The sequence below is a fragment of the Musa acuminata genome, chromosome BXJ1-1, assembly GCF_036884655.1.
Source record: "Musa acuminata AAA Group cultivar baxijiao chromosome BXJ1-1, Cavendish_Baxijiao_AAA, whole genome shotgun sequence".
NCBI classification, from domain to species: Eukaryota; Viridiplantae; Streptophyta; class Magnoliopsida; order Zingiberales; family Musaceae; genus Musa; species Musa acuminata.
In genome coordinates, this window is record NC_088327.1 from 35,108,428 (window position 1) to 35,136,175 (window position 27,748).

Here is a 27,748-nt window from a genome sequence, read left to right on the forward strand (position 1 = left end):
TAAGAGATTGATAAAGTTATTTATGCCATTTTGAATCTCTTGAAAGTGATTTTGATGATTTTGATTATCTTGGACTTTAAAATTGATATTGACATAATTTGCATTGAGAAGTATGATAAAACTTACATTTAGCTATTTCATGTAAGGAAATGTCACAATCATTATTCTAATTATCAACAATAAACAAAACACCACACTGAAATTTATGCGATTAAACAATCAATTATGAGCAATATATGTACAATAGGAGGGAATTTCAAGTAATAAAAAATTAGTTTTAATGTTTTTAAACATCGTTATAGTATTTTCGTTCAGATTAAAAAACACACTACAACTATTTTAAATGTTAAAATGATGTGCATTATAGTACTATCATGTACATATATGAATATACATTTTCACATACAATGAGGAATACACTGTAAAAGTTGGAGTACATTTACACGTTTCACAAGTGATTGATAGCTGAACTGTATATCTGTGAAGATACTTCAAACACATCGGTAACAAGAAGTTTGAGCATATATCGATAGGGTATATTTTGGCATTGGATGTGATCAGCAGATATATCAGTGCCGACGTAGAATTTCAAGATCCAGATGAAGCGTCACATCAAACATGCCACCTCGGACTTGAAACGATGATTGCACCCTCCCGCACCATCCGGAGCCACACGAGAAAGCATCGTACCGACGAAGGGTGTTCCGAAAAGCTTGGAATGACACCATTCCATACAAACTGGATGGCGGTCGCCCAAAGGTACGAACTCAATCGTCCAAGAAGTCAGTCGGTGCAGGCAGATTATGTACGATTGACCCTTGACCGCAAGCATAAAAGCCCTCCGATCAGCATCTAATAGGGGCGACCCTTCTACATAAAACTCACTTGATACTGATTTAATCATCAAAGAGGCTAAGTCGAGAAACCTCTCATCTCCCAACCTAGGCAAGTGTGCTGAAGCCTGATGATCACGAAGTAGACAACGTGTTCGTCGGAGAGCTACGTCCGAAGCCAACCCGATTTGACGGAGGCTTAATCATCAGGATGATCTTGAACATCGGTAATCAGATTGAACCATGTTGACACCTTGGCCGCACGGCTACGCAAGTTGGTTAACACGTTTTGGTTCGGAGAGAAGAGAAAAAGAGCAATAATAAAAAAACGATGCTATGTTATTCTACAAAATGAAGACTTGTAACACTAGTAGATTGCATGGGAGAGGTGAGAGTAGACGGGAGGGATGAGAGATGAGAGAAGAAGAGGAGAGAGTTGAGAGGAGAGGAGGAAGATGCAGATTGGTCGATAACATAGTATAGATCAATTCATCCATTTAGAGTAATATATCTTATGGTTAATAGAGTGATCATCAAAAAATAATTTTTAATATGTTTAAGAATATGTTGAGTATTAAGAAAGGGACAGGACACAAATTTAAAATTTAAAAAATGAAGACCGCCTAAAGAAACATAAGAGACATTATTCTTAATTGTCGACACCTGCCTAACAAAAATGAACCTACAACCATCCCATATTCTTAAAAGGAGGTTATTATTTTACAATCTTTTTACTATTTATAATTTTATTTTTAAAAATTTTAAATTATTCTTTTAAAAATAAATATAAAGATTCTATTCTTTTTCCTTCTCACCCTCCTCCTCCACATTCCTTTTATTTTATTTTTTTTTCTTTCTCGAATTACAATATCGAGGGTTGATGAGCGGGTCGGGTGGGACCGATAAGGATGAAAATAAGAGGTTATATAAAAAAAATAAAATCGATAACATATTATTATTATTATTATTTAAAATATTAATAATAAGAGATTATTAATAGTAAAGAGAGCCGTAAATAGAAAGCTTCTTCTAAAACCCATAACAAATACAGCCCTCTCTGTCGCTCGTGGTCTGATGTGCTTTTGAATCCCTCCTTCCCCTCGAAGTCTTCAACCGTATCTTTCCCCTCAATGAATTCGAAGCCCTAAGCCTCTCTCTACCTCCCTTCGAGCTCGTTCTTCGTCATCCATAGCGTCAAATTCCCGCTCGAATCCTCGATTTCTTTCCCGTTAGCTTGTGGTCGAATCGAGCAATGGACGGGGGCGATGGAGCTTACAGTTCTCGCACTGCGGAGGATGTCTTCCGCGACTTCAGAGGCCGAAGAGCCGGCATGATCAAGGCGCTCACAACCGGTGCTTAATCACTACATTTTTTCTTTTTCTTACGGATTTGTTTGATTCCTTGTTGTTTTTTCCTCGAAATCGATGTGTTAAACTTTTGCCTTTGCTGCTGCTGCAGATGTCGAAAAGTTCTACCAGCTGTGCGATCCAGGTGAAATGTTAGCGCCTTTCTTTGGTTTATTCCCTTTGGTTAGGGTTACGCGTCGCAGTGTTCTGTTAGTTCCAGGGTATTGTCCTTGATAGCAGTTAGTAGAATTTCTTGATCTATCATATAAACGGGTGATTGATGATTAATGGTATCTATATGCCATGTTCTGTGGGTCTCCTGTTACTGTGAATATATTCTTATTTTGTGTTGTATGTCCTGTAACTGGTCAATCACTGAGAGTGTACCACTCAGTCATTCTCCATATCCGTTTTTGGAGCTGTAGAGAGTCTATTGAGACCTAGCTTGAGTAGGAAAATAGTTGGTCGAGTTCAACATAAGAATGAGGGCATAGAATAAGTAAGTCTAATGAAAATAGAATCTCAATTTTAGGACTCTATCATTATCCAGATCAGTTCTTGGAGTTGTAAGGACTCTCTTGAGATCTAGCTCACGTAGGAAAATAGCTGGTCGAGTTCAACATATCAATGAGGGCATAGAATAAGGATGGTTAGTGAAAAGGAAAAATACTCAATTTTGGTAAATAACAACTTTGCTTATTATCTGTTAATTGGTTGATTAATGACGAATGGAATCTGTATGTCATTTTCTCTGTCGATCACCTTTTTACTTGGAGTATATCCTTAGTTTGTGATGTATGTCTTGTAAATGGTTAAGATCACTTAGAATATATGGCTTCATCATTATCCAGATAAGTTCTTGGAATTGTAGAGAGTCTAATAAGACTTAGTTTGATTAGGACAGTAGTTGCTCGAGTTTAACATAAAAATCAGGGCATAGAATATGGATTTGAATGGTGAACAATACTCAATTTTGGTAGATAGCAGGGTTTGCTATCTGTTTGTTACCCTTGTCATATTGTTATTCTTCTCTTCATTCTTTTCTTATTCATTCAGAATTTTTTCCTTCTCTAAGTATGCAGAAACAACTATTTCACTATCATTCAGTCTTAAAGCAACAAGCTTAGATTCACAATTGACTTAATCTGATTTGTTTTCTTTTTGTTTACTTTTTCAGATATTGAGCGATGAACAAATGAAATTTGTTTATTGTCTTTTCTGCTTGTTTTAAGTGGTGGAATCCATCTATTGGCTTGTCATGCATCTCATATAATTAATTGATCAATTTTACAAATAACATACCCTTGATGATATTGATGGTTAGATGAATCACAATCTAGAAGTGCTACAGGAACTTTATTGTTAAACATGATTTATTTTTGTCTAGTTGGACTAATATGTTAATTGAGAATGTTGCATTTGGAGATGCAATTGCTATCATTTGGTTGCATGCATTCACAATTGAAGTATTTTTTGTTTCATCTCGTGCGTTTGGATCTTTTACATGATGTGTGGCAGCTCTCCAGGGTGGTGTTTGGAAGGATTTCATGAGTAAAATAGTACTTGGCAATTTTATTCATATATATTTTTTAGATTTTTTAATCCAGTCACTTCATTCAATTGTCCTACTGTACTTATCTTATTGTGTTGTTCCTATTAAATTGATAATGATGTTGTATTCCAAACACAACCAATTTATTAATTGGGTAACCTAACTCAATCTTTATGATCTGTTCAATAAAAATAAGTCATAATGTCCCAAATATTGGGGGTCACCTGAATCACAATGGATATTTGCCTGCCACTAAGCTGAGACAATAGCTGAAGTTAAATCAAGATTATTTAGATTCTTTTTATTTCTTACCGTAAATAATTCTCTACCTTTTCTTGCACCACTATCTTGATCGATTCTCTTTTGTCTTGTTACAAAACATTTATACCTTCTTTCAATTTGTCCATACCATTTTGGATGAATCTCCCTAATTTTGGACAAATCTCCCTAAGATGAAAACATGTTTAATTGTATTTTATTTTTTTAACTTGGCACATCCAAGTCAAATTATGTCCTTGATGGTCCTGGAAAGGAAAAAGGGTTACCCCATTTTCTACTCAAAACATTCCCACTTTAGCTACATTAAAAGAGGAGCACTGGATGATTACAGAAAATTCCTAATACCTAATACCCCTCACACTTTAGCAATCTAATCTTTATTCTATGAAGAATATCTTCATCAACCTCCCCTCTCGGTTGAATATTAGATTCAAGATACTAAAATAGTTTATTAAAATTACATATTATATATTTGGTCTTAACTTTGCTTAATTAAAAACCTTTAGAGCATGGAGTTTGTCTCCATAATTCAAATTTAAAATGAATCACAACTGGACTCTCATCAACCAAAACAAAATCTACAGTAAATAATATACACCATGATTGTCTAATCTGTATATGACTAGTAAGTTAAAATAGTAAACACTTGCAAGATACTTGAGGTAACCTTATAGTTATACAAAATTTGCTAGGCACAACCTACAGTCCTAATGCCAGCAAACAATCTCGATTATACACATTCTGTCACATCAACCTTTACTAGATTTTCCATTTTTTTTATAAAACCCACCATAGTGAAAACCTAGAAAGTCAGACTTTTTTAAGTAAATAAAAATCATATGCAACTGTATCTTTTCTCTATAGTAATTCATAAATTACCTTAAAAATAAGTAGCTTTTGTGTTTTGGTCTTTTGAGCATAAAACCACATTGATTCTCATAAATATTCTGCACCTTATATTTCCTTGAGTCATCCTTTCCCAAATTTTTTTAAGAGAACTAACTGTTCACTATTAAGGAAATTGGTCCAGCTACAGAAACTGCAGCTTCTGCTACAAAAAAGAGAGATGCCATTGGTTCTTGATTGGTTAACAAGATGGTGGGCCAAAAGATTGCTTTGCTTGGCACATGAACCCATTTGTTAACATCATTTCCCTGCTTAGTACAGTCAATAAGCAGGTTTCTGATAGTCCAAGTTCTTCGCTCAGAGTTGTTTAGAATCTAGATCAATCTGTTAGCTTCCAGTCACCAAAATATGCTGGAGCTCTCTTTACCTAGCCCAATTCAGCCCCTGGAACACAGCTCTACACTAGCTTTGATGGGGCTGTTAGGACTGACTGCTACTTTTCCTGCCGCCATGTCCTCCTCCTCCGTGTCTTTGATGCAAAAACCAGTGCCTCTACACATACCAAATTAACAACAAAAGAGCTATCACAATATATATATAGTACATTACCTGGTTGGAGACTCGGATGTTCCCAGTTGGGCAAATACCCCAAGCTCCCTCAGATGAGGCTATACTTGAGCTATGCTCACTGGCCCAGACCTGGACAATTGGTCCATATAGTGGCTGGGTGCAGAGTGTGGTTGCAATGCACAGTGTCATTTCTTTTCTTTTCCCAATAACAACCAGGGGCATAGGCTATAATGGCTCAAGTGATTTTGTTGGAGCAAACATCTAAATCCTTTCCCTTCTCCAACCAAGCCCCATTTTTCCAATCCTCTTAAGTAAAATAGTATCCTGAATGATGCTCCAAACAGAAATCATGTACCTATACTCAAAGGAGATGATTAACCGAGTCACAACTCACAACCTCCAAGTCAGACCAGACAGAGGCCCATGTAACAAGGCAAGCCTGTGCTAAATGAGTTTCCAGATAAAAAAAATTAACTTTAGGAACTATATCCAAACCTCACATTGCCTCCCTTCCACTTCAGCCTTCCAGTCCAGCTATCAGCTAGTTTTGCTTAAATTTGTAAAGACTCTTGCCTGAGGCATCCAATAAAGGGTGAGAAGCCCAAATTCAGCTGTCATCACTAGAAGCTAAGGGTATACGAATCCTGCAAATCCTCTTCGCTAAAACAGCATAAGCAGTTCATGAAGTTATTAAGAATTCCAACTACTTTTACAAATCAACTTAGAAACCAGAACCTCATCATCTCATCCATATTAAAAAAGGTGGGCCAGTTATTAAGAGGAATGCAGTCAAACCCGAGGGTTTTCCTATTTCCTACTACTGTACCATTACCCTTCCCCAAAGTTTAGTACTGTGACTCATTAGCTTAATTCTTATATGGTTTCAACAATTTTGAATATTTTTCCAAGTCTTCTAAATTGTTATTAGAAGCCATTTCGTTTGTCATACATCTTTTTTAATTTTCAGAATTTTTAAATAAACTAGTAAACCAAACTACCTCTCTCTAAACTCTTTGACTTCTCATCATATTATACTATTTTACCTATCTTCACCCTCTTTAATTTGTTTTAATTTTATGAACTAATCTATGATTTTGAAATTTATCACTACTGTTTATTGCTAAAATTAAGTTATCCAGAGAATGCTCATTAAATAATTTTTAAAAATAATCTCTTCATATTTTTAAAAATTCTATATCATTAATAATAATATGTACCTTTTGATCGTCATTCTTTATACGCTTAATTATCCTTATTCCTTTCCCTGGTTTTAGCAACATGGAAAATGTCCTTTTCCATATTTTAACTTACTAGCTTGTTGTAAAATTTATCAAATGCCTTCTAATTTGCTCTCTCTCTCTCTCTCTCTATATATATATATATATATATATATATATATATATATATATATATATATAAGTTTCTTTTGCTTCGTTGTTTTACATATCTTCCAAAATTTTCTCATTTTTATAATTTTGTCAATCTTTAAAACATACTACTTTTAGTAGTTATTGCTTTTTGAACCTCCCCAAACCATCATCAGGTCTGCTATCTTGAAGCCACACTAGTTTGTTTAGATTCCCAAACGATTACGTTTGTCACACTTTTAAACTGTGTAGCTATGAAATTCCACATTATAATTGTATTATCCTAATCCAAATTCCCCATCCAAAATCCAAACCTTCTCTTTGATATCTACCAAGTACCAACTACTTTTAGTAAAACTACTTCAATTTTTTATGCTCCATTTCCTCAAACATACATTTAAAACTATCAAAATATGTTGATTGGTCAAGCTTTTGCCATGTGTAATTTTACAATTCTTACACAAAATTAAATCTATCAATTTTTCTGATGAGACAAAATTTTATGTGTTTATAATTATGTCTACTTTTGTTAGTAATTAAAGCTAATTTTTTCCTTGAAATATGTATTAATGATTGTGAAAATATAGATGTAGCAAAATTTGAAATATTTCTGCCCCACCCCTTAAAGAAGAATTTTTGAAATAGGTTTGAGGTGCGTGGAGGATGGTATGGTATTATCATTAACTCATCTTTGACATGATTTAATTAATTTAAGCAATTTGATCGACAAATTTTAGTCGTGTTTTAACCACCTTTGACATGGGTTGACCCATATGTGATGGAAATCAAGGCACGTTTTGGGTTTGCACTTAGTGCGAAAAGTGAAATGCTATTCTGAATCCCTTTTGATTAAAATGGTGAACCTTGGATCGAACATGTTCTTCATTTTATTTATTATATTCTTTGCTTTTCTTTGGAATGGTTTTAGTAACTTAAAGGGTTTTTTTGCCATTGCCACATGACAATGTCTTCTATATTTTTACATTACTTGGAAAAGAAAGCCAAATTTTAAAAATAGGAAAGTCAATTTTGTGTTTGATTGAAGATTCCAAGGCTTGAACAAGTACTTCATTCTTACAAGGGTGTTCAGTTTGATTAGAGAATCCTCAAAAAATGAAGCCTACATCAACTGCGGTGTAAAAGGAAAGATTATCATCCAATTAAATTTGTATGTATTATTGTCCTTAATTTAAGAAAGTTGTTTAATAGACCTCAATTCAATGGATGTAATTCTTAATTGTAATTTTCTTGTTTTTATCTTCTTTATTCTTCTATTTTTTTTCTATTTGTTTCTTGTACTTAGGGAGTTTGTTAAAAGGAAAAAAGTGGTGTAATATGTATCATTAGTGAATGAATGAGTGAAAGAAGCACTTGGTCCTACAATATATGTGAGTGGTGTGAGGCGACTATTCTCATGAAATTAGTTTCGAGGACTTGGAGCATGTCCAAGGCATTTCAATTATCCTACCTTTCATGTTTTTGTTATAACATAAGTCCTAAAGGCCTAAATTCCTTGTTGTCATATACTTAACTTTACACAATCCACTGATACTCAAAATTACTGAGAATTTAATGCTATTGGAGCTGCAAATCATTGGAGACTGGTGCCTTAATGCCTCTCTCTCTTCTCAGTTCTGTATGTATTTGAACTTGCGCTACTTTGTTTATCATTGTTGAAATGGTTTTTCTGGGAATCAGTTATTGGTCTGACAAATTACTACCATACAACACCATTCATTATTATATTTTATTATATTATTCAATTATTTAAGGTGTTACAAGTCAATGTCACTGGTACTGTACCAGTCTAGTAGGTTACCAAAAATGGTATTAGATGGAGATTTAAGTTCTTTTAATTAATATGTATATCCAAATACCATTCATTTTAACATGTTTAACCTGGTGTTAAGGTTTTAAATATGTCATGTCCAAATGTCGAATCCATTTTGGTTAGATGCTGAGTACAGAAGAAAAGGCTTAAGAAGAGGTTAAGATCTTTTTGGTGGTGATTTCGGAAAACGAGACATCTTGATCAAACTCATCATCCTTGCTCATTAGGTTCTACACGTGTTTGCAAATGACTTCATGTATGATCATGATGTCTTTGGAGAATTAGGAAAGTCAGAATAGAACAGAATAGATCAAACTCATCATCCTTGCTCATTATTCAACTAAAGATCCAATGTTATCTGAAGCTCAGAATGTCCTGAGTAGCCATGATTCAGAAGTATAAGTTTGTATAATCCAGATAATCCTAACAATTGCATGATTATCTGTAAATTTCCAAAAGCTACGGATGAAAGTCAACTGAGGATCATGAGAAAGAATAGGAAAGCTAATCAATAGATAAATTTCAGTTGAAGGTACTCTATTACAATTGTAGTTAATTAGTTTAGTCAAATGTAAAACCAAATCTGATTGAATGTGAACATAAACTTTTTTCAAATTGCATGAAATGTTTTTTTTATGGTGTCAAGAACTATGTTTTTTAAGAGTTTCTGACATTTTCGCCTTTTTCTTTTCTCAAATGGGTTTTGAATTACTGCAATGATGTAATATCAACACATTTAAAGAATTGTAACTTGGTTTTCTTAGTTTACCCCTTTGGTATCTGAATCATGTTTCTAGAATTGTGCACCATGCTGTATGATACATGTTCATTTAAGCTTTCCTGTCCGTATATGTAGAAGACCTTTGCATCAGGCTGTTGCTGGATTGTTATGCGGTTTATACATTTACATCTGTTGTTTAACTAACGAAGTATCTTCACAGCTTATTGTTGTTGTTATTGATGCAACTACTAATAATGTGATTATATTTGCAGAAAAGGAGAATTTATGTCTTTATGGGCTTCCTAATGAGACTTGGGAAGTAACCTTGCCTGCTGAGGAAGTACCTCCAGAACTTCCTGAGCCAGCCTTGGGAATCAACTTTGCGCGAGATGGTATGGATGAAAAGGACTGGCTTGCCCTAGTTGCAGTCCACAGCGATGCATGGTTACTTGCCGTTGCCTTCTATTTTGGCGCACGTTTTGGATTCGATAAAGAATCCAGGTAATGTTTATCTGACTGGAGCTAAGGCAAGTCACCTTAGTAATGATGAATTTATTCCTCAGTCTATTCAGTGGTTGATGCATTTACTGGTCAATTCACTTCTTTCTAAGTTAAATACACTTAAGTAGCTTATCGTAATTGTATCATGCTTCAGCCATACAAGTAATAACAACCACATGGTTGCTTTTTGCATTTGTAAGATTGAGAATGCTTATACAATTGTGCTACATAATTGGTCTTTGTAGGTTTATAAATGCATATTTGAGGAATTACCTAACTTTTTTGTGGTTTTAATCAAGGTTCGCCGTACCGTATCGTACTGGTGTTTCGACCCGGGCTCGGTACGATATGGTACCGGTGTACCGGGCAGTACATCAGGGCATACCGAGCGGTACACCTTGATGTACCGAATAATTTTATATTTTTTTATACTGTAGCAGTGCTATATTATAGGATTGTAGGCGATACAGTATAATACTGTAGCACTGTAGCGGTACTGGGCGGTCTGCGTACCGGTAACCTGTTGGACCGGTACGTACCACCTGGTATGGGTGGTACGTTTCGGTATGACAGACCTTGGTTTTAATTGTGTTAGCCAGCTGATAGTTTTGTTTAACTTCTATAGGTTGGGTGGATTATGGCACTCTGACATTTGGTATTTTATGATATTGGTATTCGATTTTTATATATGAGCTACTATGTGATTGACTGCATATTATTTTTTTGTCACCATCTCATCCTTTTGTTGCAAGCTGCTGGTGGTTAAAACAGAGCTATCTCGTACTTGGGTAGTATAGACATCACAATTGAATGATTGTTAAAGGTGATGATCATAGATCATTGAAATGTTGTAATACACATGCCAATCTGTTGATTCCATGGATCGGGGATTGTGTTGGGTTTGGTTAAGTCCGTGTTCTTGATTTTTCATGAGATTATGAGGAACATTCACCAATCAGTGGGAATGTGCCTAATCAGGCTGTTGTCACCAACCTTAGTGCTGATCATTTATGCCAGTTCTGATCAATATTGCTGATCCTGGTTCTTGTTGCACATCTTTGCAATTTTATTTGAATATTATTTATTTTTTCGTCATTTTTACTGTTTATGAAAAAAAGGTGATTATATTAGGCAAATTCAAACCAATTTTCTTACTAACTTTTATGATCTTTCTAAACTCTATCCTAATTCTGCATCAGTGGAACTGATGTTTTTTTTCTTTGTAATTGTTCAAAACTCGTCGCCCTTAAGACTATTACAAGAACGAGTCTGTTGTTCACAAGTAGGAATCCTCATATCACCATTTTTCTTGATGATAGTATGCAATGTTTTGAAAAGGTGCTCAGGCGCTCGGGCAAGGCAAGCCAAGGCTCGAGCACCTTGAAGAGGGTTCGGGCGAGTTGCTTTAAAGAGGCACAACTTGAGTGAACGCCTTGACCCAAGCGCTAGGTGACTCAAGCGTGCCACCTGAGTCAATCAAATTAGATTAGTCCGTTCAACTACTTACCACCCCACACCCACCCCTCGTCGCTTGACCCATTTTGGTAGCCGAAGAGAGAGCCTACATCGCCTTCGCCATATTGTCACACACGGTCGTCGCGCGCACCCGCAACATCTTCACTCAACAAACTGTTTGTCGCTTTTGCATGCTTGTACAGATGCTTAGCAGTATGTTTTGCCTTGGTTTTGTGTGTTTTACTTGAAGAATGTAAGTAAGAATAGTTCGTAGTGCTGCAATGCAATTGCTCACCACAACGGGCAAAACTGCCCCAAAATGGCTTCGTTTTCGCATGCCACGACCTGTTTTCTACAAGCCGTGGTGCGGTGTAAAACGTCAATAAGCTCAGACCCTTGGAACCCTCGGGTAGCACAGGGGTGGATGGGGCTTCGAGGTAGTGTCGGGCATTGATCGATTTACATAAGTTCGTACATTAAGTTAATGGGAACTTGCCATTGCGCTTGACACCTGGTGAGCAGTTGTTTGTGGACTTACGACTGTTCGTTTTGCCTTCTAAAGTCCTTGTTTTCACCTTCATCTCTTTTTTCTCTTGTACACCAAGTGTTTACTGAATTGCTTGTAAAGCTGCCCTCTTCGCGAGATATCGGGATTTGTTTGTTGCTTGCTTTCGAACTAATCAACTTGCTCTTTTACAGGTCCTACGAAACCTGAGCGAGGTTGCAACTAAGCTGACCCTTTGCGGATTGTCACGAACAAAATTGTAAAGGGGGTGTTTGATGTAATGCTCATGTATGTCCGAGTCTTTCGGTTTTGTTCATACTTTGCATAGTATGTAAAGGGTTGACAGTAGACTTAGCAGCCCCATTTTCTTTGGTTTTGGTGGTCGTCTTAGGTTTGCAAACAAAGGTTGTGTCATGTGAGCACTTGTGGGGATTTCGGTCTATAGTGAATCATTTTGGACCTTTTGTTGTGTGACCGTTCAAAGCTTGTGAAATTTGTTTGTAATTTGCATTGGCTATAAAGTGTTTGTTGAAATGATTACTTGTGGATCCTGAGTGAAACGCTTTCTTTAATCTGTTTTCTCTTTTGTAGGTCCTAAGGGACCATAGGAGGTTTCGGGGAGGCTGACCTTTGCGGACGGACACGTAAGGGTGCCGCACGACTTAGGAAAAATCAGCTTAGCGCGTGACATATGGTATCAGAGTGGGACAAGCATACATAGAAACACTTGGCATGCAAACGTGGGAGACCTAGCGGGGTTGCGTTGAGGGCAGTTAGCACGCGCGACTGTTTAGGGGAAACAAGCATGGAGATGTAGGGAAAAGGAGTTGCTCAGGGGAGTGGGCATTTGAGATTGACATTCGGAGTAATGGCTAACCCTTCGCGCAAGAGGCACCATGAGGATAAGCAAGCTGAGAAGAATGCGTAGTGCACAAAGGTTGTGATGGCTAAGTACGAGCTACGACTCGATGTTGGCAACCATACTTGATGGTGTTCAAGGCAAGTGAGGCGCTTGATAAAGGATGAGACAGACCGTGCAAAGTGGAATGGGTTGCTCAACAATCGAAAGAGTTATGCAAAGCTCACAAAGGTGAGGGGAATTGCTAATTCGAAGAATTCAGTATTCATGCAAGGGCTTGTATGCAGACGATGAAATATTCGTGGCCATCCCAAGGCGACCGAAATTCGGCGTTATGAAGCATTGAAACTTTCTCTTCGGCATGAGAAGGATACGTCTGTAGGAGGCTGAAGTGTGTAGTGCGTTCAACATGTTGCTAGGCCTTGAGGTGTGCAGCAGGGGTTATATTGGCGAGGAGTCCTAATCTAGCAGGTGCATTTGTGGGGGTAGACAATGCACAGTTTGCTCAGCAACGCGGAGTAGTTCAAGGGGATGGTGGTCTTTGAAACTTTTAGAGGGAAGGATGCGAAGAGAGAAGTTGCTCCCAACAAGACAGATTCCTTGGAGAGATAAGTCATAGTTCTCCAAAGGGAGAATCATGTGCAACAGACGACACATATTGAGGAGTACCTCAAGACAACAACCCCACAAAGCTCAATGGACCTAGTGAGCGACGACGAGTCGTCGCATGATCTCGCATGAGGTAATGCATTATGAGATCAAGTGGGGGAGTGACCCAAAGCAACACAAAATGAAGTTACACTTAGAGTCGATATAGAGATTAGACTCAAGGGAGGGTTGACTCATAGAATGGTGGGCGTGAGGGCGACCATCAACTCAATACAAATTGAGGAGCGGAGCAACTTGGGTATAACTTGGTGAAGTACCTAAGCCGCATGAAGAGAGTCGACATAGAAGATAGAACATGAAGCGAAGACATGAAGCTTTCCTTAGACAGAGGTCAAGGACATAAACTCTTGTAGAGGAAAGAGTTGGATTATGTTATTCCATGGGTTCCTTATTCTGATGGAGCAGACTTATCCCGCATGGTGCCAAAGACGGAGGGAGCTTCGAGGCACATGCACCTTATCTCGGTGAAGCATTTGACGGAGGAACTAAGACGATTCAACTTGCGACGGCGAAGCTGGGTTTAGAAGGCCATGGCACAGGGCAAGAGGACACGGAAGCCGGTACTCTTGAAGAATACGTCACAGTGCTACCATTCGAGTTGCTGTGAAGGAATTAGTGCGAAGTGGAGATTGTGCTAGTGGGGGCAGAGGACCAGGATCCAAACAATGGTGCACCAATTTCAGCGAAGTCGGTGGACTTTAGGAGCTGCTAGGCGGCGGACTGTCCTAGAGCTATGCTTCGTTGGTGTGACCCGAGCGGGTGGACGAAGGTCGATTGACAAAGGAGCGAACACAATCGAAGGTGGAAGAGGCCTTGTGATATGTTGGCAGATGCCACACATAGAGGGATCGCAATCCGAGTTCTTCCCATAATGATTAGAATGCAATGAAGATGTCACTAGGAGACAACATGGTGCAGCGGATCGTGGTGGAACAATTCGTGGCAATGTGATACACACGAAACTAGTCCCACGAGGGACTACATCATATAGAGGTATGATTAAGAGCTACTGGGAGCTCTACTTCGGTGAATAACATGATGGTAAGAAAGGCTATGGATTAAAGGAGTGAATGCCATGGTATCGCAGAGGCAGGTCTTCCGTGTGTGTATCAAATTTTACATCGGATGAAAGCCTTGGTCATTAGCATAAGGGGGCTGTGTACCACCGAGGGAGAATTTCGAATGCAAGTACCAGTGAGTCCCTAGGGGGGGACTTGATCATGTAGAGGTATGATCGGAGCGGTTGGAGAGTTGGACTACTCCAGAACTCATATTTGCTAAAGGGAGCCCCACAAGTTAGGGGACAAGGTCGAGTAAGCGAACGTTACTGCCAAGGAAGCTAAGGAGAATAGAATTGACATGAGCCCTGCAAGAAGATGGCGGAGGCCATGCATGGGAGTTGCAATCAACCTTTCCATCAACCAAGGGGAACTATTTGAAGAACATAGAGGTGTTGAAGCAGAAGGTCGAAAGGGGCAAGGAAGCGATGATGAGTCCAGAGGGACTTAGCTACTCAAAACCAAGCATTGGTTAGAAAGGAGGTGGACTTGAAGGAGTGCCATAGTGCCACAGAGGCATATATACCAATCGTAAAGAAAGGGACGCAGATGCGAGGTGACGGATGGTAGGACCATGGGCATAGCGTCGCCATGGTATCGCAGAGGCGGGACTTCCTGAAGTCATCGATACCTTGTTCTCATGGAGGGAGAATGCTTGGTCATAAAAGAGGCCGAGGAGGTGGAGAATGTAGATGCAAACTTCAAGTATCGAGATAAGGCTGAAGGGCAGAGGCCAAGGAACTTCATAAGACCGGTATTAACGAGCTTCTCATCAAGATAGCCGAAAGTGGACTTCGAATCAATGCAAGAGTGCTCGACCAAGGAACGAAGTAGGCAGTACACAGTGCTGTACCTTTGCGACTTAGAGGAGTAGGCAACAAAGATGATAGAGAAGATGGTACAATCCCAAAGGCGATCAAAACTATTAGAGACTTGCTCTAAGTTGGGGTGAAAATTCTTGCATTCTAGAAGTTCGATGACATTGAGAAGGTGAATCACAGTAGCTAATTCAACGCAAGGAGTGCAAATACTTCGAGTGCTTCAGAAGTGTGAGTAAAAGAGCAGGCGAAGGCTAGTAACCAGCTCGATGCATGGAGTACAACCCTCGAGGAGGCAGGTGAAGTCAAGTAACCTTTGCCTTCTCAACTCTTAAGAGAATGGGCGAAACCGAGTACCCCTATTCTCTTATCTATCCAGCATAGGTTCAAAGACCTTTCGAAGCAACCTAATGGAAAACAATAGTTGTCAAATCTTCACCAATGGTGATTGGTGCTATTGAGAGTAGTTTATATCTGCTTCATTTTCCAATAGAATGCCAATCGAAAGCGGAAGTGATGCGAACCTACTTGGAAGTGATAGCTAAATGGAAGAAGAATCGATGGGCAAATTTTACGGATGAAGGATCTAAAAACTTTAAAGTCTGCGAGGCGATGCTCGTTAAAGCTCCAACAAGCATCCACCTACTTCAAGTGACATGAGGCATTTGAGAGACTAGCGTATACCAAGGATGGACTTTTCCTTCATCTGAGGGATCCACAGGAAACAACAGGAATCAACACAACTCAGTCGACCCTACACCAGAGTCAGAGTCATTGGCGAGTTGAAGCAACACGACGGATTAAAGTTCGACTACTCAACAATAGCGACGGAGTGTAGCTGGGAGCCAAGAGGCGTATTACAACTAGAGCAAAAGATTGAAGACTCAGCAAAGGCGAGGAGATGCAGTGTCTGCAAAGGCTTTGACGAGGACGTCGAAGGAATAAATGGGGGAGAATGTCACGGACAAAATTGTAAATGAGGTGTTTGATGTAATGTTCATGTATGTCCGTGTTTTTCAGTTTTGTTTATGCTTTGCACAGCATATAAAGGGTTGACAGTAGGCTTAGCAGCTCCATTTTCTTTGGTTTTGGTGGTCGTCTTAGGCTTGCAAACAAAGGTTGTGTCATGTGGGTACTTGTGGGGATTTTGGTCTGTAGTGGATCATTTTGGATCTTTTGTTATGCAACCGTTCAGAGCCTGTGAAGTCTGTTTGTAATTTGCATTAGCTATGAAGTGTTTGTTGGATCGCGAGTAAAATGCTTTCTCTAGCCTGTTTTCTCTTTTGTAGGTCCTAAGGGACCATAAGAGGTTGCGAGGAGGCTGACCCTTTGTGGATAGGTAACGTAAGGGCCTTTCATGACTTCGGCAATCCCAGCTAAGTTTGAGAAGTTGGTGCAAGGGTGTTTCATGACTTCGGCAATTTCAGCTAAGTCTGTGACTTTGCTGCAAGGGTGCCTCATGACTTAGGCAATTTCAGCTAAGTCTGTGACAATATGTCGTTGGTCGCCCTCTTCCTTTGTCTTATGCCATCGACTACAACCTTCCTTAGCCCTATGTCGTCATTGTGTATTGCTTCGTTCCTCTGCCATACATTGTCGATTACCCTCTTCCTTTGCCTTATATTGTTGACCACGAGCTTCCTCTACCCTATGTAGTTGTTGTGTGTTGCTTTGTTCCTCCACCATACGTCATCGATTGCCCTCTTCCTTTGCCTTACACCGTCATTTGTGGCCTTCCTCCGCCCTATGCACCATCGTAGCCGTGTGAATCCTGTGTGCCATACTCTGCTGCCTTCCTCCTCGGCTTCTCCATATACATTGCTACCTTTCTCCGCCAACTGGTGATTGTCATCTTGTCCATCTCCTCTTCTCCTTTTAAGTCTATAGTTGACAAAAGTTTTCTAGTAACTTATATTTCAAACGTACAGGAGCCTGATACTTTTCCATCTATTCCCTTCCATGGCATGGTTTGGATCAAGGACTGAAATTTCGTATTGTACCGAAATTTCGAGACTTATTCAGTACGGTACGATATTGTATACCGAGCGGTATATTTCGATATACTGCTCTGTATATATATATATATATATATATATATATATATATATATATATATATATATATATATATATATATATATATATATATATATATATAAAGGTAAACTGCTCGGTTTACCTCTATGCGGGGCGACATCGCAGATAAAAAAAAAATGCGACGTTGTAGATTAAAAAAAAAAATTATGACGTTGCCGGCGATGTCATAGATAAATAAAAAAAAAATTTCGACGTCGTCGAGGCGATGTTGCGGATAAAAAAAAAATTGCAGGCGACGTCGCCTGAGAAGAGAAGAACAAAAAAAAAAAAAAATCTTCGCCTCTCTCCACCATGCGACGCCGATGCCTCTTCTACCACACGCGGATGAGAAGTCGCCGATATACGAGGAGAAGAGCGGCAATCTCCAAGTTCTCCCTTTTTTTTCCTATTTCTTGCTTTCCCTTCTCCCTCTTCTTTCTTCTCCCTCGGTCACTGTCAACGATAACACCTCAATCGACGGTACCGCTCGGTTGCGGGCGGTCCGTGTACCGGTCTGCTGACGGACTGGTACGGGCGGGATCATTTGGTATTGCAGACCGTGGTTTGGATAATTCAATAGGTAGGTTAATGGATTTGTTTGTAGTGTGGTTCATTTGTGCTTTCTGTATTTATAACTGAAACAACATCAGAAATATTGAATGACTTTGTTGGGTTTAGAATATGGTATTAGGTGTTCTGGAAGGGCATGTGGAGCAAAAATATTTGTGCTATTTTCATTATTTCTTTTTTGTTTCTGTCAAAGTTTGTTAACTTCTTTATGAATCTTTTGATTTGTGATCATTGTAAAGGTTTACTTTTTATTTTCATAATGCTAATGCATGCATTCTTTGGATCTAACTATTTCTCTTTTTTCACTAGAAAGAAGTTGAGGGACTTATTTCAGTTGATCATATTTATCAATCGTGATATATTTTATAAATTTTAATATCCAGGAGCGTCTCGTTTTGTTTCCTTCGAGCATTTTGGCACCTTGACGCCTTTTAGTGCCTAGTGCTTTTTCAAACATTGAAGTATGATCCTATTTGTTTGTTTGCTTGTTACTTATTCATTTCATATTTTTGGATAAGTTTTTACCCTGCATACTAGTAACAAAAGTGCCTCCATTTGTCTCTAGGAATTTGAATATGTTCTTGCCTTAATCTGTTTTTGCATTCATAAATTTTTTTTTTTTTTTTTTTTTTTTTTCAGTTTTTAACAATCTTTTTTGTTGTATGAAACCAATAAAACTTCTTATATTGTTGTTTACCTTTATAAATATGCGCCATCTGGAGGGTTTTGCCCTTGTTCAATTTTCCATAGTTAATAATGGACCATAATTTATTTTCTTAGATATCTTTTGATTGCCACAAAGGAGTATCTTGCATCTAGCTGCTGATCAATTAGACATACTTGTTTTTTACTTTTTATTATTTTGACATTCTTGTGTGTTTAGAATATTTGTTTTTACAGAAAAAAGTCCCTATCTGTTCTGAGTAATGAATTAACCTAATCAGACTTAAACCAGCTCACTATCAGATCAGATCCTTTTATTCTTTCTTGGTTCAGTTGTATAGCACCTTGTCTAAAAAATAACAAAAAACTGGCCATTCAGATGTCTGGCTAGCACCCCTCATGTTCCTGAAAATCAAATCGTTGGTTTGTTTTAGCTCGTAAACAAGGATTGTAATATCATACCAGGGTACTGTACTAGTCCCCGGTTGGACCAATATGTACCAATTGTTACTGTTGTACCATCACATGATACACCTGTACCAAAGGTTCAAAAATGAACAAGAAGAAAAAGAAGACGAAGGAATAGGTAGCGATGGAGAAAGAGGAAGTAAGAAGAGGACGCTTGGAGGAAGAGGAAGGAAGAAGAAAAGACGGTGAGCGAAGAGGAGCCGTGGTATCACGGACAAAATTCTAAACAGGATGCTTGATGTAATGCTTATGTATGTCTGTGTCTTTTGGTTTGTTCATGCTTTGCACAGCATGTAGAGGGACGGGCGAAGGCTTAACAACCCCATTTTAGTTGGGTTTGGTGGTCGTTTTAGGCTTATAAATAAAGGTTGTGTCATGTGGACACTTGTTAGAGATATTCGGTCTGTAGTGGACCATTTTGACCCTTTGTTATGCAATCATTCAGAGCTTATAAAGTCTGTTTGTAATTTGTATTGATTATGAAGTGTTTTCGGAAATGTTTGCTTGTGGATCCCGAGTGAGGCGTTTTTCTAACCCGTTTTCTAACCCGTTTTCTCTTTTGTAGGTCCTAAGGGACCATGGGAGGTTTCGGGGAGGCTGACCTTTACGGACGGACATGCAAAGGTGCCGCACGACTTAGGCAAAACTAGCTAAGTCCGTGATAGATGGTATTAGAGTGGGACAAGCACTCATAGAAACACTTGACATGTAAACGTGGGGGACATAACTGGGCTGCGTTGAGGGCAATCAACACGTGCGACCGTTTGGAGGAAAACGAGCATGGAGATATAGGGAAAAGGAGTCGCTCGGAGGAGCGGGCATCTGAGATTGTCATTCAGAGGAATGACCAACCCTTCGCGCAAGAGGCATCACGAGAACAAGCAAGCTTGGAAGAATGCGTAGCGTACAAAAGTTGGGATGGCTGAGTTCGAGCTACGACTCGACGTTGACAACTATACTTGATGGTGCTCAAGGCAAGTGAGGCGCTTGGTAAAGGATGAGACCATGCAAGGTGGAATGGTTTGCTTAGCGACCGAAAGAGTTGTGCAAAGCTTACAGAGGTGAGGGGAATTGCTAACTCGAAGAATTCGGTAATTATGCAAGGGCTTGTATGTGGACGATGGAATATTCGTAGCTATCGCAAGGCGACCGAAACTCGGCGCTATGGAGCATTGAAACTTTCTCTTCGGCATGAGAAGGATACGTCCGTAGGAGGCTGAAGTGTGCAGCGAGTTCAACATGTTGCTAGGCCTTGAGTGGTGCAGCGGGGGTTGTATTGACGTGGAGTCGCAATCTAGCAAGTGCGTTTTCAGGAGGCAGAACAATGCACAATTTGTTCAGCAAGTCGGAGTAGTCTAAGGGGATGGTGGTCTCCTAAGCTTTTAAAGGGAAGGAAATGAAGAGAGATGTTGCTCCAACGGGATAGATATCCAGGAGGGATAAGTCCCAGCTCTCTAGAGGGAGAATCATGTACAACGGATCACATATGTTGAGGAGTACCTCAAAAACAACTCCACGAATCTCAATAGATCGAGTGAGCGGCGAGAAGTCGTCACATGATCTCGCTTGAGAGAATGCATTGGTGGATGCATTACAAGATCAAGTGGGGGAGCGACCTAAGGTAACACAAATGAAGGCACACTTGGAGTCGATATGGAGATCGGATTCAATAGAGGGCTGACCCGTGGAATGGTGGGCGCAAGAGCCACCATCAACTCAATGCAAAACGAGGAGCGGAGCAACTGAGGTGTAACTTGGCGAAGCACCTAAGTCGCATGAAGGGAGCCGACATAGAAGATAAAACATGGAGCGGAGGCACAGAGCTTTCCTTGGACAGAGGTCAATGACATGAACTCTTGCAGAGGAAAGAGAGGGATCATGTCGCTCCACGGGTCCTTCATTCTGATGGAGTGGGCTCATCCTGCATGGTGCCAAAGACAAAGGGAGCTTCGAGGCACATGCACTTTACCTCAGAGAAGCATTTGACGGAGGAACTAAGGCGACTCAACTTACGGAGGCGAAGTTTGGATCAGAAGGCCTTGGCACGGGGCAAGAGGACGCGAAGGCGGGTACTCTTGAAGAATATGTCGTAGATTGCCATTTAAGTTGCCATGAAGGAAGCGGTGCGCAGTGGAGATTGTGCTGGTGGGGGGCAGAGGCTCAGGATCCAGACAATGGTGCACTATTTTCAGCGAAGTTGGTGGACTTCGAGAGCTATTAGGTGACAGATTGTCCTAGAGCGGTGCTTTATCTAGGTGTGACTCAAGAGCGGGTGGATGAAGGTCGATTGCCAAAGGAGCGAACACAATTAAAGGTGGAAGAGGCCCTACGATATGTTGGCAGAGGCCACATATGGAGGGATCGCAATCCGAGTTTATCCCACAATGATCAGAATGCAATGGAGATGTCATTAGGAGGCGACGTGGTGCAGCGGATCGTGGTGGAATAGTTCGTGGCAATGCGATACACACAGGTTGTAGTCCCGTGGTGGACTAAATCATACGGAGGTATGATCGGGAGCTACTGGGAGCTCCACTTCGATGAATAACACGACGACAAGAAGGGCTATGGATTCAAGTAGTGAAGGCCATGGTATCGCAGAGGCGGGTCTTCCGTGCGTGCATCGAATTTTGCATCGGATGAAAGCCTTGGTCATCGTCATATGAGAGCTGTGTACTACCGAGGGAAAAGTTCGAATGTAAGTACTAGTGAGTCCCATGGGAGGGACTTGGTCATGCAGAGGTATGATCGAAGCAGTTCGAGAGTTGGACTACTCCAGAGCCCATATTCGCTTAAGGGAGCCCGACAAGTCAGAGGACAAGATCGAGTAAACGAACATTGCTACCAAGGAAGCTAAGGAGAACAGAATCGATGTGAACCCTGCAACATGATGGTAGAGACCATGCATGGGAGTTGCAGTCTGTCTTTCCATCGACCAAAGGGAACTACTTGGAGAGCATAAAGGTGTTGAAGCAAAGAGACGAAAAGGGTGAGGAAGCGACAACGAGTCCAGAGGGATTTAGCTACCCAAAATCTAAGCATTGGTTAGAATGGAGGTGGACTCGGAGGAGTGCCATAGAGGTAGATCTACCGATTGTGAAGAAAGGGATGTACATGTGAGGCGACAGATAATGGGGCCATGGGCATGACAACGCCATGGTACCGTAGAGGCGGGACTTCCATGAAGTCATCGATCCCTTGCTCTCATGGAGGGAGAGCGTTTGGTCGTGAAAGGGGCCGAGAAGGTGGAGCATGCGGAGGTAAACTCCAAGTACCAAGACAAGGTTGAAGGGCAGAGGCCAAGGAACTTCGTAAGACCGGTGCAATGAGCTTCTCATTAAAATAACCGAAAGTGAAGGATTTCGGGTCGTACAAGAGTGCATGACCAAGGAACGAAGCAGGCAGTACACGATGCTATACTTTTGCTACTCAATGGAGTAGGCGGCAGGGTTGATGGAGAAGACAGTACAATCACAGAGGCGATCGAAACTATTAAAGACTTGCTCCAAGTTAAGGTGAAAACTTCTTGCATTCCAGAAGTTCGATGACATTGAGAAGGTGAATCACAGTAGCTAACTCAACGCAAGGAGTGCAAACACTTCAAGTGCTTTAGAAGTGTGAGCAAAGAGCAGGCGAAGGCCAGTAACCAGCTCGATGCATGGAGTACAACCCTTGAGGAGGCGGGCGAAGTCAAGTAACCTTTGCCTTCTCAACTCTTAAGAGAATGGGTGAAACCGAGTACCCCAATTCTCTTATCTTTCCAGCAGAGGAGCTCTGCATAGGTTCAAAGACCCTTCAAAGATAATGTAATACAATAGTTGTCAAATCCTCACCAATGGTGATCAGTACTATTGAGAGTAGATTATCCGTTTCATTTCCCAACAGAATGCCAATCGAAAGCGGAAGTGATGCGAATATACTTGGAAGTGACAACTAAGTTAAAGAAGAGTTGATGGGCAAATTTGGTGGAGGAAGGACCCAAAACTTCAAAAGTTTACGAGGCGATGCTCGTTAAAGCTTCAACAAGCATCCACCCAATTCAAGCTGCATAAGACATTTGGGAGACTGGCGCATAGTAAGGATGCTCTTTTCCTTCATCTGAAGGATCTGCAGGAACCAACAGGGATCAACACAACTCAGCCAACCCCATACTAGAGTCAGAGTCATTGGCGAGTTGAAGCAACATGGCGGATCAAAAGTTCGACTACTCAATAACAGCAGCAGAGAGCAGCTAGGAGTCAAGAGGCGCATTGCAGCTGGAGCAGAAGATTGAAGACTCAGTAAAGGCGATGAGTTGCAGTGTCGGCAAAGGCTTCGACGAGGATGTCGAAGGAATATGTGAGGGAAAATGCCACGAAAAAAATTCTAAATAGGATGTTTGATGTAATGCTTATGTATGTTCGTGTCTTTTGGTTTATTCATGCTTTGCATAGTATGTAGAGGGACGGTCGAAGGCTTAACAACCTCATTTTAGTTGGGTTTGGTGGCATTTTTAGGCTTGTAAATAAAGGTTGTGTCATGTGGACACTTGTGAGAGATATTCGGTCTGTAGTGGACCATTTTGACCCTTTGTTGTGTAATCGTTTAGAGCTTGTAAAGTCTGTTTGTAATTTGTATTGACTATGAAGTGTTTTCTGAAATGATTGCTTGTGGATCCCGAGTGAGGCGCTTTCTTTAACCCGTTTTCTCTTTTTGTAGGTCCTAAGGGACTATGGGAGGTTTCGGGGAGGCTGACCTTTGCGGACGGACACGCAAGGGTGCCGCATGACTTAGGCAAAACCAACTAAGTTCGTGACAGTGGGGTAAAAGGAGGCAGGAGGAAGAGGAAGAGGAAAGAGAGATCATAGTGGAGGAAGAGGAGGAAGGAGAGATTGTATTGGAGGAAGATGAGGAAGGAGGCAGAGAACGAAAGAGAGATGAGGCGCGTACCTGATTGGTGGAGGCGATAGGTGACGGAGGGTGACATGTTCCTCAAGGCTGTCACGATTAGGGCAGGACCACAAGCATGAGGAGACTTGATTATATATATATATATACACATATTTAACTAATTGGTCAGCAAGGTGCACATTTTCATGTACCAATATTGTCATGGTCAGGGCTTGGACCGATTACGTACCAGTCTGTACTGTTATATAAGAGGACATATCGAGTTTCTTAAAAAAACATGAAAAATACTGAAAAAGGAAAAAAAAGAAAAAGGGAACAGTTTAGTACAAAACATATACTAGGTGTATTGGGTGATAAGGGGCCCTATATTGTTCACCCGGTTCACCATGATCCATATAAGCTGTTGGACCAGTAAATACCGTTGTATCATACTGTATCAGGTATTGCAAACCTTGCTGGTGATGGTTTAATTCAAGGTTTCAATGGGAGAATATATAAATGCACAATATTTTGGTATGAAGACCTTGAGGTGCTAATAATTTACTACCAATAGTTTCTTTTTAAAACTCATCTTCAGTTCAGTAAATACGGTTCATGGTGACTAAACACTACTAAGAAAAAGATCCTCATATGTCAATGGTTTTGTTTATGTTAAGTTTAGAGCTTCCAAGGCATGGTGAATAAACACTATTAAGTTTTATCAAATGGCTGTTGCCAACAGATGTGATTAAAGTGACTCTTCTATTTCTTCTCATTTTTCTTTTGCAGTGAAGCCAGGCTTTACAACTAATTATTCTCTAAATTTTAAATAGATAGACTATCCTTACGTATCAACTTGCACTGCAACTAATTATTCTCTAAATTTTAAATAGATAGACTATCCTTACGTATCAACTTGCACTGCAAGTAATAGATAGACTATCCTTACATTTGCTGTATGACACTAAAATTAACAGTTGCTATTAGCAATATTTTAAATACAAGAGTCACTCGGTAATCTTTTGGGACAGGTATACTACTGGTGAATCGGATGGTATACTGATTTGTACCATCTGATATCATTGGATGAAATAATAGAAATAAAATTAAATTGTACCTAGACCGATACCAAGTCATGTTTTGACACTGATGTTTGGCTGAACCAGTGAATACCTGTTAATACATACCAGTTCGGATAGTATTTTAAAAATTGGCTATTAGGATTTGTAATTTCATAATGTATATGTATGATTATCAGAATTTCGTACATCTAGCTTTCCAGTCACTATAAGAGTGGTTTTCATACATATGAGTTTCATACATATGGTTTTCACTATAATTACACTGAATTCTGATGCTTCTAATAGGGACTTCAACCCTTTTTCTGTTCTGTTCTCATTGGAATTGCTGATGTGTGAATTATGGTGTTATACTATTGGATATATCTGATATTTCTCGGTTTTGTTTTCTCATTTCCAGCATTCTTTGTAGATCCACTTGTTAAGAAATTGCTAATTTCTGATATCATGTTCTCTCTGTTTTTGTAATTATTTCAGGAGGCGGCTTTTCAATATGATTAACAATCTCCCTACCATATATGAAGTTGTAACTGGTACCACAAAGAGACAGTTCAAGGAAAAGACCTCTAACAGCAGCAGCAAGAACAAGTCAAGCTCAAAGATGGTAAATTCTTTTTACATTACATTTTTTCCCTTTAATTTATCTGTTTATTTGCAATATCTATTGCATGTATGCCTTCAGCAGTCAAGACCAGCAGAGTCCCAAACCAAGGCTTTAAGGATGCCAACTCCAAAAGAAGATGAAGATAGTGGTGCAGATGAAGAGGAAGATGAACAGGAGCATGAGAACACTTTATGTGGTGCCTGTGGAGACAATTACGCTAATGATGAGTTCTGGATATGCTGTGATGTATGTGAGAGATGGTTTCATGGGAAGTGTGTCAAGATCACCCCTGCCCGAGCTGAGCACATCAAGCATTACAAGTGCCCGAGTTGTAGCAATAAGAGGGCTAGAGCATGAAACAAGAAATGTTTTGGATTATTTGCCAATTCTTCAGTACCGTTGGAAAACAACATGTGCAGAAAACAGCAGACATGTAAGCCCAAGTTTAGTTAGGTTCTAGACTTTGTTTCCTCATGTCCTTGTTTGGTATGTAGTTAACTAGTGCCGTCTATTTGCGCAAGGGTTCGTGTATGGGTGTGTTAGGTAATCTTTTATTTGCTGAATATAACTTGGTCCATTATGGTAGGGGCTCAGATTTAGCAGCATTGTATTTTTTTGAGAATGAAAATCAAATTAGTATGTTTGTCTAATGATTTTTCTCCCTCTGATTGGTTGGCTTTTGACTTTCTTTTGACTCATTTGTGATTGATTGATCATCACAATTCATGTTATAGTTGCAAAGTTAGTAAAGGATTTCATGTAAGCTCTTTTGTTTTAGTTGGTGCTTTTTCCTTGCTGACTGGTTTGTGATAAATGGTGTTCTAAAAAATTAGCTGTTTAACTGAGGTAATCCAAGTTTACAGTTTTATCATTTTTTAATTAAATATTGCTCCATGTCATTAGCCGATCCTTCCCACCACATATTTTCTCACATCTTTTAAGAATGTGTCAAATGTTCTCATCAAGAAAGTGCTCGGAATATTGCTTATTATTTGGAGATTTTGACTGGAACAACAAACCAATTGCTTTATAATCTTGCAAAGGAAAAGCATTTTGTTGCTTGATATTACATTACTGGATAAACTCCTGGAGTTTTATTGTATTGTTTTTATGACGGCTTAGATGAGAAACAATGGAATGGAAGGTGGTTCGCATAAGTTGATCAAGGAACTAAATGAATGGTGAATTCTTCGATGCTCAAAATATAGTATAGTAGGATGTCCGGATCTTTCGTACATGGAAACGAATTTAATGCTGGAATCATGTGTAGGAGCTGGATAAGAGTGAACATATGAAATCAACACCATTTGGATTGTGTTAGCTTGATAGTTTCATGCATGATTTGGTGTATCCTTGAACTATTTGGTTAATCGGTAGGGTAAGATTGTATAAATTGAAAATCTCGCGTATAGGACTCTTGTCTTTTTTTTAATATAATCGAGATATTTGATTTCTGTACAGGTTGACAGAAATACAAATGTCGAGAGGATCGTGGGACGTTCTCAAGATGATTACAGTTCGCTCGATTAATTTCGCTCCTGTTGAGATCAACTGCAAACCCTACAAATCATGTCCGTCTTGGATTTCAGATTCTTGAAGTTTTCTTAGCTTTCAAAAATACATATGCCATGCGACCTACTTCAAACCCCTTTGCTTCGATTTTAATATACTTTTACAAGGAGGAATGTGGTCAAACTCAGAATCTGAACTTAGTTCAACGAATTCAATTTTTTTTTGTTTTTGTTTTTTCAAAGTTAGCGATCGGTTTGATTTTCTTCGAAGGTCGGAAGCCAAACAAATTGGGCTCACCTCGACTTCTAAAAAGTTAATGTAATCTTAAAAATGTAATCTTAAGAATGGTTGGGTCACTTTCAAAAAATTTATTTGTGGTATTTTCCTCTAATAAATTCGACATAATATGGAACTAGTAACGTATCAAGTGATTAGGAAAAAAAACAAAAAGGCAAACCCACTGGATTTAGAAAGGATCAATATATATATATATATATATATATATATATATAAAGAGGTTTTTATGATTCGAAAAAATCTTAATGTTACATCATGTAATGCCCAAGTTTTTCACACACAACACATCTATACGAATGAAAACATAAATAACATACATATGTTATCATTACTTAGAGATATATTTTATAATATTTATGTTTGAGAAAAATAATATGCTTATGTTATTAGTTTTTAAAATC

The 27,748-nt window shown here is 39.4% G+C and overlaps 1 protein-coding gene across 2 annotated transcripts; it reads left to right on the top strand.

The window, feature by feature from the left end:
- Positions 1-1,877: 1,877 nt before the first annotated feature.
- LOC103973840 (PHD finger protein ALFIN-LIKE 8) lies at positions 1,878-26,188 on the top strand. Of its 2 annotated transcripts, none has more exons than XM_009388503.3 (5): positions 1,878-2,185; positions 2,292-2,324; positions 9,618-9,846; positions 25,412-25,538; positions 25,617-26,188. In XM_009388503.3, exons 1-5 carry the CDS (start codon positions 2,086-2,088, stop codon positions 25,893-25,895), a joined length of 768 nt encoding a protein of 255 aa, XP_009386778.2. In that variant the 5' UTR covers positions 1,878-2,085; the 3' UTR covers positions 25,896-26,188. The 2 variants fall into 2 exon arrangements, with proteins under 2 accessions (XP_009386778.2, XP_009386779.2); XM_009388504.3 differs by having other exon boundaries at positions 25,620-26,188.
- The last annotated feature ends 1,560 nt before the right edge of the window (positions 26,189-27,748 follow it).